The sequence below is a fragment of the Rhea americana genome, unplaced genomic scaffold (assembly GCF_003343005.1).
Source record: "Rhea americana isolate MKP2758 unplaced genomic scaffold, rheAme1 scaffold_63, whole genome shotgun sequence".
Lineage (NCBI taxonomy): Eukaryota > Metazoa > Chordata > Aves > Rheiformes > Rheidae > Rhea > Rhea americana.
Genome location: NW_028186790.1, coordinates 540,611 through 558,061, shown reverse-complemented (window position 1 = coordinate 558,061; position 17,451 = coordinate 540,611). Strand labels below are relative to the sequence as shown.

Sequence of the window (17,451 nt, the reverse complement as noted above, 5' to 3'; positions counted from 1 at the left end):
AGGTGTTGACTGTGACTTTTTTGAAGACTGCCTGTGTATGTCATCAAATGATATGAAATAGCATAGATTAGGTACTCTGCAGAGTACAGTGTTAAATTCAAATTACAGGAGCAGTAGAATTTCAATTCTTGCCTGTCTCTCAGCAGGATATTGAATAAATATATGGGCTATACATACAGTTCCGTGATTAAAGAATGGTAAGTGTGAGTTAGTACCACTGGGGAACTTCACAGGGGGGCTGTGGTTACAAAGGATGGCTATGAACAGAGGGTCTGAGTATCTTACCTCAATGAAAAGGATGGGCCTAAACTTGATAGGAAAGGACTTAGAATTTGTTCCCTTCAACTGAAACTATTCTTTATTCTGCTGATTTATAGGGACAAGTATTATTTTCTAATATGACAGTTTAATGCCAAAGACGATGAGATTACAATAGTCTTTTAAAAATTTATTTACATTAATGATTTTTATACATATATAAAAACAATATATATTATCTTTAATTATATATTTGATTGCAATATTTTACTTTTGGGGAAAATAATTTGTAAAAGCCGGATGTATTTAGATAGGACCTCATAATTACTAGTTCTAAATAGTGTTAATCAGATGTTATCTTCTTGCTAGAGTTCATGATTAAAATAAGGCATGCTGAAATAATCTGTGACCTAATCTGAACATCTGAATTCATTTTGTAGAATATGGCGAACAGCTGCATTTCAGTTTGGAGCTAAAACAAATACAGTATATTGACCCATTGAAGATTACAGTAGGCTTTTCAATTCCATGTTAGCTGTACTTATTGAAGAAAATTGATTTGAGAGTGCTTCTGCTTTTGAATGACTTTTTTTCTTTTTAATGTCCGGAAGAAAGGAAATAAAACATACAGATGATGGGACTTTGATGTGTAAAGAAGTTAATTATCTAAACCATCAAACAAAATGTGGGCTGTGGAAGTAATTATTCTAAGGGGTCTGACGAAACCTGACAAGCTGTTGTTTTTTTTTATGTCAAGAAAATGCTGTACACCTGCTTGATTTGAAAGTTAAATCATTTGGTTGCAGTAGGAAGAGCAAAGTTTTAGTGAACCAGTAGCTGATAAGCTTTCAGCTCCCAAACCTACTGATACTTGTGCAGATAAACAGACCTTCTGGATGCTTAATTAGATTGTTCTTGTGCATTTGGAGAACAGGAACCTTATGAAGTAATTGCTCTAAAACATTCCAAACAAGGCACTCATGAATCACAACCATTACATTGAGTTGGAAACTCTGTAGAACTGTGGCTTGATTCTCATTTCACGAGAATGCCTCTTAAATTAGTAGAACAGAACCACATGGATAGAGCAAAACGTCTGCCTTGGATATTTAAAGAAAATAGCCACATACTTTAGATGATGCAGTTAGTTTTTTAAAAAATCATTATTCTTTACGTACTGTTTAACCTTTGACACCTTAAGACACATATGAATGACATGTTTCAGGAACTTTTGTTCTGCAGCCATTTTAGAAAGTATAAGCTGAGATGTTYACCTAATTGCTTTCTCTAGGGTCTGGGTAAAATATCAAATACCAGAACTTAACTGTCCTGCACCATAACGTTCTAATCGTAAGAGCATGATGTATATTTGGGACCTTATTGTTTGTGCAATGAAATATTGATTGCCAAATGATAAACCTAAATAATCAAAAATCAAACTTGGTGGTCTAGGTTCTGCAGATGTTTAAAGGCATGTAGACTTAATTATATGTATAGATCCAATTAAGTTAATATGAGTACTGATGATTACGATTAATGTGGAGTAGGGGAAGAAATAAGGACAGAGTAATTTTGTTGTCTGAAGTGTCTGCATAAAAATTTCCATGGTTTTAAATGATACTTTAAGATACTCCTTAGTCCTATAGAATTTACAATGCAACTGAAATTTATTTAAGAATACTGACAATTATGGTACTAGGTGTAAATAGCTACTTAAATGGATTATGATTAGTCTGAATGAACAGTAACATACCTAAAACATATAGACGAAGTATAAATTTCCAAATCTTTGGATTCTTCGTGGTACATGGTTCAGTCCCAGCCTCCCTGTCACTCYCTTTGATGTGTACATAGAGCTTTCCTAGAATATGCTGTCAGCTTACTTCACATTATAGATATATCTTAAAAAAAAAAAAAAACTCACTAATTTGACTGTTTAGATTATATGACTCTTTGGTAACTGCTGATTATGGCAAGATCCTGCCAACACTTAAGCCTGGTGTGTAACTATTCATGTGATTAAAATCAGACTTCAGTGGGAGTAAACATGTGATTAAAGTTGCACATGTGCATAAGTGCTTGCAGGATGGGGACCTAAATTAGAATCTGCCTGAAGATAAACAGAAGTCTGGTAAAATCTACTTGAAAGTGTTAATAATAAATWAAAAAAAGTAAACCTATATCTRAATGCGTAAACTTTTTATTATTTCTGGTCCATCCATATGCTATTATATTATTAGCCTTTGTAATACTAATTCTATCGTTACTTTTTAAAAAGATCTTAGACTTTGTATTTGAAGTATTATGGGATTTCTTAAAGCATTATATATGTGATTGCAATGGTTTTAATAGCATTTGATATAAATCTGGTTTTGTACTGATAATGTTTTTAGAAAATAAATCTTTTTTAAATTTAAAATTTTGAAGTGGAAAAGGTAAGATCTCTTTAGAGCTCTTACTGAAAACATCATGSTAACATCTGCTTTTCATTATCATTATTACTGGTACTGCTAATAGTAAAAGTATTGAGAGTATGACTGAACATTTACTAGTGCATAGCAAACCAGATAGAAGAGGAAGAAATGTGGTGGGAAAATATTTCATTTATCAGGTGACTTACATGATGCCTGCAGTTCTTTGTTAAAAATTGCCTGAAGAGTAAAACAAAATGACCTATTTTGTATGGAGAGTATTTTCCATAAATTGATAGACTTTGATCAGTCATTCCTTCAGAAAATTATGATATTTTAAAAAATGATCTTATTCAAAGACACTTGACTTTTATTAAAGGTGAAAACGTGCATGAGTTAGATTTATGCTTTATAGAATAAGAGTAGAACTGTCCAGGGTTTGGTTTGGATTTTTTTTTAAGAATTTTGTATAGAAAAGGCATTAAATATTTTATGTAAAGATAGGACCTTTAGCCATGTAGGTATTGTGATGATGTGCAGGTACCACTTTTTTGTTTATAATACATTTCTATTTTAAAGACCTAAGTAAGACCTAGTATTAAAAAAAAAAAAAAAAAAAAAAAAAAAAAAAAAAAAAAAAAAAAAAAAAAAAAAAAAAAAAAAACTCTATTCATGAAGCCATGATGTATCTTAACTTGATTTTTTTGATTTTTTTTAGTACTCTGCTTTATTTCTCTTATCCTCAGTGATTTACTTGTGCTTGGGATAGCCTAAGAATGTGTTTTGGGTAGCAAGATACTGGTGCTTATGATTACCATATATACCAGAACAACAGTAATTCTATCTTAAGAGTTTCTCATTGGYACTTTTAGTGTTACGGCCTTATGAAATTCTGTATGAAGCTCAGAATTAGCCTTGGAATTTTTAAAGCACATACACTTTTATGAAGTGACATTTAGTTGTTACTGTTTTTCCATGTGTTCTCTTTAAAATAAAATATATTTGTAAGTGCTATTATTTCTCTGTTTACTCAGATGAGCAGCACTGTGGCTAGCCCGATGTCAACAGTTGCTTCTTCAAGCAGTGGAAGAGGGACAGGAAAATCAACAAGCTTTACGCCTGAACTGCAAAGTATGATGTAAGTTGTCTGGGAATCTCTGCATTAGGAAGTGTATATGGAGGTGATGGGGAAAGCAGAAACAACAGATATTAGCAATGGAACTGTTAGTGTTTTACTTCTGGCTTGGAAAATATTTAAAGATGACTTAAAAAAAAAACCATGTCTTGTATTGAGACCCATGTTTTCTGGTTCTTCATCAAAGTAAGTTAAGTTTCATATTGTTGTATATGCTTATTTAAATGATCTCTTGTATTATCAGACAGGTAGGTACAGAAAGGTAGACAGTAGGTACAGGTATCTACAGAAAAGTAGACTGCTGAGATCATAGTATTCATGATGGGATTAAGATACGGAACAGCTGAAAATAACTGGATTTTGGCTGGTAGGAAGTAAAGTTGTTACAAAGATGAATTACATGGTGCTTATGTTAACACTGTAATTTTAGAAGACCAATTAATTGATCTTCCAAGCTGTGGTTAGAAAATTTTGTAGCTTACAACTTCTAAATCTGTTAAGTTACTCAAACAGGTGGGTTTTGTCAATCAGGAGGATTCCTTCTGTGAAGTCTTTATCTTGACTAGTAACCTATTGTACTGGGCTGGCTGCAGATCTTCATTTGTTGGAAAGCAAACTATTTATCAGAAAGGTTGACCTGCCACTATATGACATTTTTTCCCTCCTCTTTATGGTAAAAGAAAAGATGCTATACTGAAAGGATAAAAGAAAAGATCAAAGTGTGAGCTTGTTTTCCTGTGGATTGGTAGTCCTGATTTATCAGGCATTTAAAAAATATTTCAACTCAGAGCTTGGGAATATCTTCCCTCTAAACTTGCAGATAAAGAACTAGACTGTAGTGACTCAAATATATGCATTTTAAAAAAATACATTATTATGAATGTCACTTAMTGGGAGGAGAGAGGATGCACATTAGCTGCACGTAAAAGAGAGCTTTGCTTTATGAAATCTTGCAGAAGTATGCTTAAAGTATTTTTCATGTATGCATTTGTTGGAGTTGAAAATGAACTGAAGTAAGCTAGTCCCAGAATACCAAAACCTAAATCCATTCTTTCAAAAGATAGTGGTAATCTTTGGCTCTTTTTGCTAAAATCAAAGCTCTGGAAGATTATTCAGGATGTCATTTAAGATATGATGAGGTAAAGTAGGATGGACTTAACAGGGAATTAATTTTAGGCTACTGATCTTTACTTTGGCAAGATCYTTGAAAACGCTAAATATTAGGAGGATTTGAGAGCTTCTTTTTACAGTGTTTCTTTATACTTATTTATTTTTAGTAAGTTATACTTACTAAACCAATAAGTTATACTTACTATACCAACCATCTTCTGACTATTAGAACTGTAATTGTATTTTAAAGACAGGGAGATTATATTTATTGAAATTATAGGCGAGTCCTGAGTGTAACCCAGATGCTATCCTTTTGGTCATTTTACGTTATGTTAGTAACTGTTGTTCAAAGTATATTCATTTATTTCATTTGTGGGACTGTGGCTTTTAATATACTGCCTTATATGAGTTAAATTTTAAATAATGTTATCTTAAGTGTTCTACTCTTGCCCTTTCCTGTTCCATGGTGTGGGAACTGAGGTTAATAGGAGGAAAGTTAAGGGTTTCTGTGTACTTTTTTTTCCTACAGTTTTTTTTTTCCATAAAGAGAAAAAAAATCTGAAGCCTCYGTAGATTAGAATTATTTACCTGGATAAGCTTGCATTACATTTGGCTTTTTYAATCTAATGGAAATTCTTAAGGTTTTAGTATTACTGTAACATACTAGAAAAATTAACCAGATATTCTCTTTTAGTCGTTTGGTAGTTGTGGAAAAATTCATTCTGAATGCAAGAGATGTTTTGGGTCACTTTAGGCTGCATTTGGACTGTTATTTTTTGTCAGTTAGGGACATGACCATGATGTATAAGAATGATCTAAACCTTTTTCATATTGCATGCCATCCTTCCCTTCTTTCACATGCTCAGCTTGTTCTTAATAGTCTCCTCTGGTCACTTGCTGCTGCTTTTAAGAGATGTGGAATTTGGGCTGCTGACTAAGCGATAGTGAGAATAATTACGTATTACTTGTTTTGTCGTATGTCATAGAYTTACCTTCACTATCTTGTAACGCTTCCTGATATATACTGCCCATATAGCAATTTAGATAAAAGGAGTTCCCTAGCTCATTGTGGAATTTATTGGAGGTCCTTTCTAAAAAGTGAGAGATGACTTGTTCTCAGTTAAATATGCTTAAGAGATTTATAAGAGTATTGTAGGTGGAGCATGTGATAAATTCCACTAAAGTATTTTTCAGTATAACATAAATGAGATAATGGCCTATTTTGTATGCATTGAATTGTCTAAAGTAGATGAGTACATTTTTTTTTTTTTTTTTTACAAATCAAATAACTTTCTGTATTCAGTTCCTTCAGATAGAAAACATGAGTTCCCTCCAGCAAGAGAATTCTAGTTATGTATTGTTCACCTCTATTATAGTGATCTATACTGAAAAATATATGTGATATTCTTTGGGGAGAACATGCAACCATGCCTTTTTAGTAAACAAACAAGCAAAAAAACCTCCAAAGCACAGACATGAGGTTTAGGAGTCAAAGAACCCTGTGCATCTCTTTAGTATCTGAAGAGCCTGAATTTTATTTAACTGTGCACTTCCTGATAAGTATTTTGAAACTACCCTCCCCGCCAGTATACACATGGTTCTGTCAGAATGTAAAAGTTATTGTTGGCCATATAAATGGAAGAAATAGACATTTTCCTCTTGCTTTAGACCAGCAGTTATACTTTGAATGCTATGCAAACAGCTCTTCTGTATTTTAGAATAATATTTTTGACAAGCAGTTTCACTGAACTGGTAAGGACTGAAGAAATTCCTTGAATGTAATGAGCACATTGAAAATAAAATTTTATTGTTTTGCTGGAGAAAAAAAAAGAATTTTTAAATGATAAAGTGCTAGGGATGGACCACGTGGAGAAGAAATGACAACTGTTTCTTTTGGCCTGCACAGCAAAATGAAGTTACCACTTGAAATGAACTTTCCAGTCTGTGATAGAAACTGACATTCTTTTTTACAAACTGCATAGTATAGGAAGTTACAGATTCTCCATTTTAAGCAATTTATAACGATTCCATGCTGGCATCTTAAGAACTTGGGAAATACTGAAGGCTGGAGGAGTACAGTGCAARAAAGGTGACATACTTCTTAAAGAAAACAGAGACTGTTTCTGCATACTGTGTAAACTGTGAGATGGAATACTATTTGGACCTATTTTGGACAGTCTGTATGGAATAGATTTACCAGTAACTTTTGTGCAGTAAGGAGATGAATTTTTGAGAAATAAGTCATACAGGGACCTTAGACTTTAATCTAGAATGGCCTTTGGCAGTCATTGCTGATGTTAAAAAATGTACTGTTTCAAGGCCTTAAAAGGAAGAAGGAAATTAGAAACAATTTTTCTAAAGTAGAATATCAAATACTGGTATAAGCYGACAGTGAGATCTGGAAGTTTATGGGTAAGACTGCCTCACACTTTGAGGGCGGTATCTTTCATTAGATTGCAACACACAGCATTTGTGTGTTGAGTCAGTGTTTCATTTACCAGGATGCTTAAATCTGTGTGTAGTGTTAAACTTGTGTGGCGTTAAACTTGTGAGTAACCCCGTTTAAGGTGAGGAAGCTATTCAGAAGTTATTCACRTGCTACGTATATTATATACCAACTTTTTGAACCAAAACATTAGGGATTGAGCTGATTTCTTTGGGGAATTTTAAGATATTCTTGCAAATATTTTTCTGATTTATTTGAAAAGACAGCAAATGTACAGGTGTCTTGAATATGAAATCATAGAATACTGCAGAAAAATTGCTTTAAAATGCATAAAACCCTTTTTTATAATATATATAACTGCTATTTTTTAAACTACTAGTAAAAAAGTTCTGATTTTGCATTGATGCTTAGTACTGCTTACATTTAGAGAAATTCTAACATTTGTTGGAAGTAATTCCATTCTGTATGATATGTAATGTCTACGTAAATAGTTCTAGATATAGTTGGTGATAATACTTAGCATGCTGTTTATTTTTAGAGGAGTACAGAGGTAAGTAAAAAAAATACAGCAGACTGTCACAGGCCACACAAACACAGAGTGTTTGTGAGTGGTATACTACATGTTATACTACATTTACATTGATATGCTTGGCTTTTAACTGTTGAGACTTTGAAATTATTTAATATTTAATCATAATCATTTAAAAGAACATAATGCTAGGTAGATTTTGTTTTGATTCACACATTCTTTATTCCTATTTGTGTGTATTATTATATAATCATAGAATTTATAAAAGTGGGTGTTAATCTGAAAAAGGTTTTCGGCACATCTAGTGCCCTTTGCTAAGGTTTATTTTCATAATTTCATTTGGCTGATCTACAGCCTGTTTATAAGTGAACTCCTAACCTTCGGTCGTAGTTCTGTCCAGGAGATTATRACAATGATGATTTCACAGTAGCAGTCAAAATTCATAATGTGGTTCAAGTAATMTGTGCTGTACTATAAGTACTACTTATAGTTTGATTTACTGGAAACCATAAGGTTCTAAATACTTTTATTGAACAATATTTTTTTTTTCCTCTGTAATAAAATGTCTTGATTATCTAAGCTTTTTCTTAGCTAATTACAAGAATGAAAAATACTAATTATTCTGACCCTTTTGATCTAAGTTATTTCAGGACATGCTTTATTACTTCCATATTTTTTCTCAAAACTAGTATACATAGGAAACAAAGGCCATACTCAAGGTTAGTTTAAACTATCAACAGAATACTTAAAGTGAAAAATTTCCAGTGGCAGCTATGTACTTAAAACTAATTTGCATTCAGCATATGTATCAGTTGCGTACAACTCTGATTCTGCATACGATTCAGTGTTCAGTTTTGCATGTTGCAGTAATTTTATGACAACTGAAAATTTATAGGATTGGGCCCTTAAATTATGATAAGTCTTTGAGTTATGCAACATGAAGTACTGATTATTTATTCCTTAGTGTTGAAGAACCTGTTTTCATGTCTACTGCATTTTTTATGCTACATGCTGATTCATAGGATATGTTGGGCAATATTACTACAATAATACAAGCTGGTTGAAAGTGCTGTTCTTTTCATGAATTCTGTATTTTTTTTTTTCCTCAGATTAGTAGTCTTCTGCAACTTAAATCTATTTTTTTTTTGGTCTTCTACAGCCAAGTATTTGGCCTGAATTTTTTTTGTCAACTAAAACATATCTGCTATATTAAAAAAAAAAAGAAACTTTTTAAATGAAAGATTAAAAATGTGATTCTTAAAAAAAATACTGTCTGTAATAGAAAAGGTCTTATTTTCCCTTAACTGCTTAGTCAGAATTATTTTTATAGAGACTACTGCAAATGGATGTATTTATTAGGACTAGATCTTCTTCTGATTACTTGTGTTTGAAGTACGAATTTTGAGGTATGCTTTTGTATGATGTAGGAAGTCATCAAAGACTGCACTAGTTTGCTCATTGGCTGGTTATGTGGCTGCTTATAGTCTTGCTTGGTAAGATCTGGATATAAATTTTGTAAAAGCTGCAATTCTTCTCTCTTTGCTTGTATTACAAATTAACTTCAATGCAGAGCAAGATGGAAATACGTGAGGAACTGATTTTATTTGTTGTTCCTGTGACCTCAGCCCGTATCTTGAAGATTATCTATGTGGATTCGTGACTGTGCCATTTAAAGCCTTTCTGAAGTCAGAGTTCTATTGCTGTGTGAGAAAATAGCTGCAAGGATGCAGTTATGGGAGGAGAACCTTAAATACCTGCTTAAATGGGATGCTTTTATGATGTCAGCATTTTCTAAAAATACGTAATTCAACTACTCTTGCTGTAGTTGCCACTAAAATAAAAGAATTCATTAACATAATATTCAGTTCAGTACTGCTAGTTAATACATTGTTTCTAGACAGTGAAAATAGTCGTTCCATAATTCCTATTTCAGCTCTTTTTAGGTTGTAGCTTATACCCATTTGTAATGTACTATAATGTTAGTGTGTAATACAGATCTKAAACAAAAAGGAAGTACTACATTTTTATTATAAATATATAAAAATATATAAAATAATTATAATTTTTTTAATGTGGAAAATGATGAAAGTGCCTCGGTAACAATTGGGACTAGTCGATAACTTTCATTTTATTAAGGAAGAGCTCTTAAGACATATCTGCCCAGATCTTGGGATAGTTATATGATCCCCATTACAGGAGTATTTGAATAGTTTCTCGGCATTCGTAATTCTTCCTTTTATTTCCCTYGGCATTTTATAGGTTGGTTAATATGTGTGTATTTGTGTCATTATCCATGTGTATGCAGGAAGAGTTGAGTAAAGAAAAGCTAAGCAGAGATCATCAGCTCCATTGAACTCTTCTGTTGTTTTGTTCCGTTGAATTAACAGATTTCATTGAGAGCACTATAAAGATTACACGCAATCTCCTGCCATCTGCTATCACTTCTGTGTGTTTAGTATCTCTTTTTCCAGTAAACTGTAGCAGAATGAATAATTGGTACTGAGCACAGGTATGATGAAATAGGACAAGAAGTTGGTAATAAAGAGTAAGGATCCGAACTTGGAGTATTCAGTTTGGGAAGTGGTGAAGAATGGTTTCAAGGATGAAAGTTGCCGTTTAAAAGTCCTCAAAGAGAGGGTGTCTTCTACATTTAACGAAGGTTTTGCATTTAATGAAGATCTACATTTAATTTACATCAGGTGAAGAAGCTACATTTCAGTCGTATTTTTCTCTATGTGCTTATGCAGCTACTTGAAGATGTATTTAAGTGTAGTGAATGCCACAGAAATGTTAGAGGTTGATAGTTAGCTATGTACGAGGCCATACATAGGCAACACATCTGAGTTAAGAGAAACTTTCATTCCGTGTTTACATTAGGGAATAATGTTCTTGGAACTCTCAACTCCACTTACTTAGAATTTCTTATCAATTCTGAAATAACAGTACCTTGAGGAATAATGTAGCAATTTTTTATATGTGCAATGAAGTTATCAAAGGCATGATCTCTGAACTATCTGTTTTCCCATTAATGTATTTGGATAACTCYCACTGATTTGACTTGGATTAGAATTAGTTCAGCACTGAAGGTGCCTGAAGAGCTCACTGATTTCTTCAGATACTGAGCATAGCCTTTCTAATTAGAGACGTTAGGTCTTAAATGTTTTCAAATACAGAAATGCCAGTATTATTTAATAACAACAATATTTATACATGCTAAAATATTGTTCCCTGAACTTTTTAACTGATAAGAAAACATGTCATTCACTGCTGAAGAAATACAAGCCTAATTAAAAAAATGAATATACATTTTATATTGACTGCAAGAAATAAAATTTTACAGTAATTTAACAGTAAGTTATCTAGTTAATGTTCCATATATGAATTAATAAGATGAACTTCTGCAGCATGTTCTTTATCTGACTTTCAGCTATCCAGAAGCTTTGTCATTCTTTTTAGCCATTACATTCAGTTTACTACTTGATTTCTGAAAACATCTAAGTGACTATCCTAGTTTTCAAAACACGAACAGGTTTTCATAGGTCTCTTTGTGATAATGGGTTTCATTGCTAGTAAGTCTAGTTGTCTGTTGTTAAAACATAGCCTTGATTCCTTTGTGTTGTATTTTTTTTTCCTGTTACACCCAAATGTATAAGCTTTGTTTGACTGAGTGACCCTAGTGAAGCAGATACAGGGATAAATGTAAAGAAGGTCTTTAAAAGTGTTGGTTTTCATATGTCTTAAATTTCTTGGAATGCAGAGCACATGCAGACCTTGAATCTTCTACGTGAAACAACTAAATGATTATAGTGAATAGGAAGTTATGCTGAACAGACAGTCTAGATGATTGTTTTTAATGAAAACATCCAAAATTTATATAGCATGCAACCCAATGAATACTGAAGTTGAATATTAATAGTTTGTTTTATCTTCCTATATGATGAAGTATGATAGTACTCAAATACTTTATTAAGAGTTCAGTCACTCTTAGGCTTATCTCTCTCTGCTTTGAAGTTGATCGGTAAAAGCATCTGACTTTGGAGAGTTCCTTTGGAATGCAAGTGAAGCAGCAGTAATGACCTGGCTTAGAGAGCATTCTGGTTAACCAAGCTGTAATTTGGGATTGTAAAGAATTTCTCTATTCTGTCCTATACTTGTTTACCATATTTGAACTCAGAATTTTGCTGAGATTGCATTGTTCAAAAATAACCAGTTCAGCCTCCTATGCTGAAATCCTTCATGACATGACTTTTTTTTTTGTTTTGTTTTTTTTCCTTCTTAAGTAAAGAGATGGTGGAAGGGCAGTGACAACAGACTTGTTTATTACTTAGTGCTTTGCTTTTTCTTTTGTCTGCCTTATTTAATATCTTGKGCAAGAGTGGTGTGAGATAGAAAACTAGGAACAAAACTATTTTTTTTTTTTGTAGCTAGGACAGAGTAGAAAAACATTTATTAGAGAGAAATTACTACAACTCTTCATGCTGCTGATCTCACGTGACTTTTTCAATGTTCAAAGACAGAAGCAGTCTCTTGTTTTTGTGTGTGGCACTTAGCATAACAGGATTTTGCTCTTTAAGGAGGTCTGTTTTTTTTTTCCCCTTAAAAACTGATAATGAAATGCAAGAACTTAAAATAGCTTCCTCTGTATTCACTCAGTTTTAAAACTTATTATCTTATCCTATCATGTTCTTCGACCTCGTTTTTAAGTATAATTATTCTAGGTTTCCCTTACCGTGATTTAATTTTATCTTTTAGTAGCAGAGTTCACTTGAAAGATAGTCTGAACTTGGGCCTTATTGGTGTCAAATACTTGTATTTGAAATGCACTTTTTCTCCTGCATATCTGCTTTCTTGTTGAGTATCTTGTCTCTGCTCATGAAGGGAGGGGAAAAAGGAGATGGAAGATCTTAATTTAATTATGTAGCTGTTAAAGTATAGAGCTGTACCTGAGCACCCTTCTATCTAGAGGAAACAAACTACTGAAACTGTTTACAAACTGATGAAGAGACTTTCCCGTAACTAATTTCAAAGTTGCAGTTGTACTCAAAGTTCTTAAAAACATTTTTTTTTCTTTTTTTTGGAGGGGGGAGAAGGCTGGAGAGATTAACCTAGATACTAGTTTTTATTGTAAACAGAATTAACTGAAATTCAGCATTTATCTGGGTTAAGTACCTCTCATATTTCTGTTCTACTAGTACTATATTTTTCTCTTGACAGTTCAAAGTTAATGTAGGTTTTGCAGTTAATTTTTCACATCTATTATAACAATAGTAAGAGTTCCTTTAACTTAGGCTGCAATACATATAGTTCTGCTCAGTTATTTGCATCTAAGTTCAAGATGCAATTTTCTTAAAATATATCAGTACAGAAGTGGGGAGAGACAAGTTAAATTTAACAGTTCAAGGAGCCAATTATCAATTATGAAAATATAATTTAGTATGTTTAGTACTTTCTTGAAAAATAAACTTTAAAATGCATGCATATGTGTGTATGTATGTATCTGTCATGGTAAACAGGGACTGGTTAYGTAGGATGCGTTATAAAGATCCTTTGTCTTTGCATCGGACTGGGTGATCTAGAGCAACACAGTTTGGCATTTAATCTGTGATGTGTGGAAAAACGTAAGCTTTTGATATCGGGAGAACTGATAGGTTGCTTGGGGTTTGTGATTGTTAGACTAGTTGGCAGAAAAGCTGTGGGTAGCTTGTAAATAATTATATACAACTTCTTAAGTAGGTCCCATGCTTGTGGGTTTTTTTTTTAAATGAAACATTTTTAAAATGTATGGTTACAAGATTCTGAACTTAGCAGTAACTTCTTGGTTTCAGATTTTTACAAGTTGCTTTAATGTATCAGGTAACAGCTAAGGAAAAGGTTTTTTGAATTGGGAAATGAACTGTCTTACTTAATGAAGACATACATATATTGCAATTGAATAGTGATTAAACCATAAGCTAGTAAGTTAATCACAGATATTTAACACTTTTTGTTTTTTCCCTCATGTAATAAATTGTAATATGGCAGCATTAGCAGACTGAATTGAAAATACAATTTAATTACAGCTATAGCCATAACCAGTGGATATGTCTGTTCTTACTGCTGAAGTCTTTAAACTGCATCTGCTTGCATGACTCATAATCTCAATCTATTTGTTGTAGTCRCATCTAATTTGACAGTACAGCTTGTGTGTGTCAGTAATTAACCTTGTTGCAGAACATTATTCATCCGTGCAGCACAGTAGGGAGATAAACTTTGTAATTATGATCTGCTTTTTCATTCTGATGTCACTCCACTTGGTGGAATTATTTACAGTCACATCAGACTGAGCTGAGAGTTAGAATATACATACGGGAGCAGAATTAGGAGCAGAAAAAGAAAACTCTTCAGATTTCACTGTTCTAAGTCACAGAATAGACTTGGAGTAGTCTTCTCACGTAGGTATTCTCTCTGGCTAGTTCAGCAGGCTACTTCATGGCTTTATGGAACATTTTGTGTCTTTTTTCATAAGACACAAAGCCTATATGATCTTTCTCAATTTTTACTGGACTGATGCTTGTATCTGCCTGCTCTGGTGCAGGACCGCTTCTTCAGAGGTATAAGATAGCGCTTAGTGGCTACAGAAATGTGTTTTTCTCTATCATGATTTCAAAATAGTAATTTAAATCATGATGTTTTYCTTAAATTGATCTGTAAGGTTATTACTTTCTCCTGAAATTCCACATTGGATCTGGAACTTAAAATAACCCAACTAACTAATGATGAATGAAGTAGCTTCTTCCCTTGCACTGTTTCTTGTATTTTGTAAGTAAGTGACACYGTCAAATCTTTTTTTATGTACCTAGGAATATAAATGGCCTTAACTATCATCATACTCTCCATTCCTATCCATGATACTCCTACTTACTCTTCCATTTGTCTTTGTTATTTTATTATTAATCCTTGAATTTGATTTTTTTAAAGTCATTTAGTGTAGTGTTTGGTCTTTTCCTCTGTTTCTATAGCACCTTCTATAATGATGCACTAAGGCATTGCAGTTATTAGAAGGGAATCCTGGCCCATGACCATGAAACAACTGAACACTGTTTATTTCAGCTTAGCTGTAGATGGGGTAATTGGTAATTTAACAATTGTGATATTACTGGATAGTCAGAATGTCAGTAAGACTAATCTGAGATCAAGAAACATCAATATTAGCTATCACAGACCTTTGCGTGGCTTTTGGAGACCACGTCAGGATATTGACCGCAGTGCCAGTGCTCTAACATCACAGTGGTTTGATCTGAAAACTCTTTTAATTTTATTTAATGTTTTTTTGCTCCCCTAGATTTTAATTTTTAATGGCTGACTAGGAAGAGGGGAAAGGACATGAGTGACGATAGTCTCGTGGTGTATATTAGGTTTATTCTGCAAAGTAATATTGTCAGTTTCTTACAATTAATGTTAGCAATGATGTGCGTGCTGAACAAACAACTTATTTGTTCTCCGGATTTGGTGGCAGTGACTTTTTTTTTCTGTTTTAGTTTTCAAACAGAAAGCTATGAACACTTTCTGGGGTTGAACAGCAGCAGCTACTGACCTAATGTTCCCTTCTCTGAGTGATAATGTTTCTTTGTTACTTATTTTTAGCTCAGATTGTTTTTCTCCCCTTTCCCCTAACATGATTTGTACAACCTTTAGAAAACTGAGTAGTTGTGGTTTTGAATCATCTTCCATTTCTAGACTGAATGAGTATTTCTGAAGAAGCACTGGCTTGCTTGTGTGTGGGTCTTTTTCTTGCTTAAAAAGACAACAGCTATTCAATGGTCTTACCCCCGAAGAAAGAAAGAGGCAATACTACAGACCCTTATAAGCCTCTGTGGTGACCCTGGACATGACGATGTGTTAAATAACCGTTTCATTTTGAACCGTTCTTATACTGCTACCCTGTTGTTTTCCCTTAACTATGATTCAGCGTCATTTGGATAAAATATCTTGAAGCAGTATATTTTGGTCCTGAAATAAAGTATGACTGTTTGTTCTGAAACTATAGTAATACTTAGCTATGAATCAGTCTATATTTGACTCCTTGTTTTGCGTACAAAGCTTTTAACTTAGCTGGTACAAGCCTCAGTATGGTTACTTGTGCTTTTGGTGAAATGCAAGAAGATAGTTTAAACATCTGATTTGTACACACTGATATTAAGAAAAAACACCCCCCCCCCAAATTTATAGGAACAAATTTGAATTTCACAAAAATCTAAATAGTTCTGACCATTTTAAAAGCGTGGGAGAAAGCAAATAATAAATTTAATGATAAACTATTTATTTCCTATTAAAAAGTTATTACTTCTGTATTAGAAAGGTTCTTGTTACACACTTCACAAATAAGGTAATCCTCCTCCCAGCCAAACTTGCTATTTTTAGTTGTTGTGTAACTATTTATTCTGCTTGAGGTGTTCATAGGAAGTCAAGAATTTGAGGGGTAGGCCTGTGCTTTTTTTGTGTGCTTGTAATTATATGTGTGTTCATTAAATGGGCATATACACACATGTGCACGCACAGTTTGGAAGTATTTGTATGCAACTTAATAATAACCACAGAACAGAATTGGAGTAAAAGTTAGATTGAAGGGGACTTCTGGAGATSATCTGGTCTAACCCTGCCTAGAGCTTAGATCAGGTTGTTCTACAGCTATATTATAGACTGGTCAGCCCCACCTCCATCCCTGGAAAGGGGATGGAACAGCTCATTCTGGAGGGCATCTCCAGACATATGGAGGAAAAGAAGGTGATTAGGAGTAGCGAGCATGGATTCACCAAGGGGAAATCCTGCTTAACCAACCTGATAGCCTTTTCTGATGGAGTGACTGGCTGGGTAGATGAGGGCAGAGCAGTGGACGTTGTGTACCTTGACTTCAGCAAGGCTTTTGACACTGTCTCCCATAACATCCTCCTAGAGAAGCTCAGGAAGTGTGGGTTAGATGAGAGGACAGTGAGGTGGATTGAGAACTGGCTGAAAGGCAGAGCTCAGAGGGTCATCATCAGTGGTGTGGAGTCCAGTTGGAGGCCTGTGGCTAGTGGCATCCCCCAAGGCTCAGTCCTGGGTCCCATCCTGTTCARCTTCTTCATCARTGACCTGGRTGAGGGSACRGAGTGCCTCCTCAGCAAGTTTGCTAGTTTGCTGATGATACCAGGCTGGGAGGAGTGGCTGACACACCCGAGGGCTGTGCTGCGTTTTGGAAAGAYGTGGAGAGGCTGGAGAGTTGGGCGAGAGGAACCTCCTGAGGTTCAACAAGGGCAAGTGCAGAGCCCTGCACCTAGGGAAAAATAACCGTAGGTACCAGGACAAGCTGGGGGCTGACCTTGTGGAGAGCAGCTCTGCAGAGAARGACCTGGGAGTGCTGGTGGATGACAAGCTGACCATGAGCCAGTAATGTGCCCTTGTGGCCAGGAAGGCCAATGGTCTCCTGGGGTGCATTAGGAAGAGTGTTGCCAGCAGGTGGAGGGAGGTGATCCTGCCCCTCTACTCAGCCCTGGGGAGGCCTCATCTTGAGTCCTGTGTCCCGTTCTGGGCTTGCCAGGACAAG

The 17,451-nt window shown here is 34.3% G+C and overlaps 1 protein-coding gene across 7 annotated transcripts in view; it reads left to right on the top strand.

The window, feature by feature from the left end:
• Window positions 1–17,451, top strand: part of SUPT3H (SPT3 homolog, SAGA and STAGA complex component) — a 295,229-nt gene that overhangs the window by 6,621 nt on the left and 271,157 nt on the right. For 6 of the 7 annotated variants that reach the window (XR_014897737.1, XM_085320407.1, XM_085320406.1 and 3 more), the window contains exon 2: window positions 3,704–3,807. Coding sequence is in view for 5 of the 7 variants with exons in the window: in XM_085320407.1 (XP_085176533.1) it covers window positions 3,704–3,807 (104 nt within the window). In the remaining 2 variants the exon portion in view is untranslated. Of the gene's footprint in view, window positions 1–3,703; window positions 3,808–17,451 lie in introns of those variants that run through there. The other variant, XM_085320408.1, reaches the window with a different exon arrangement.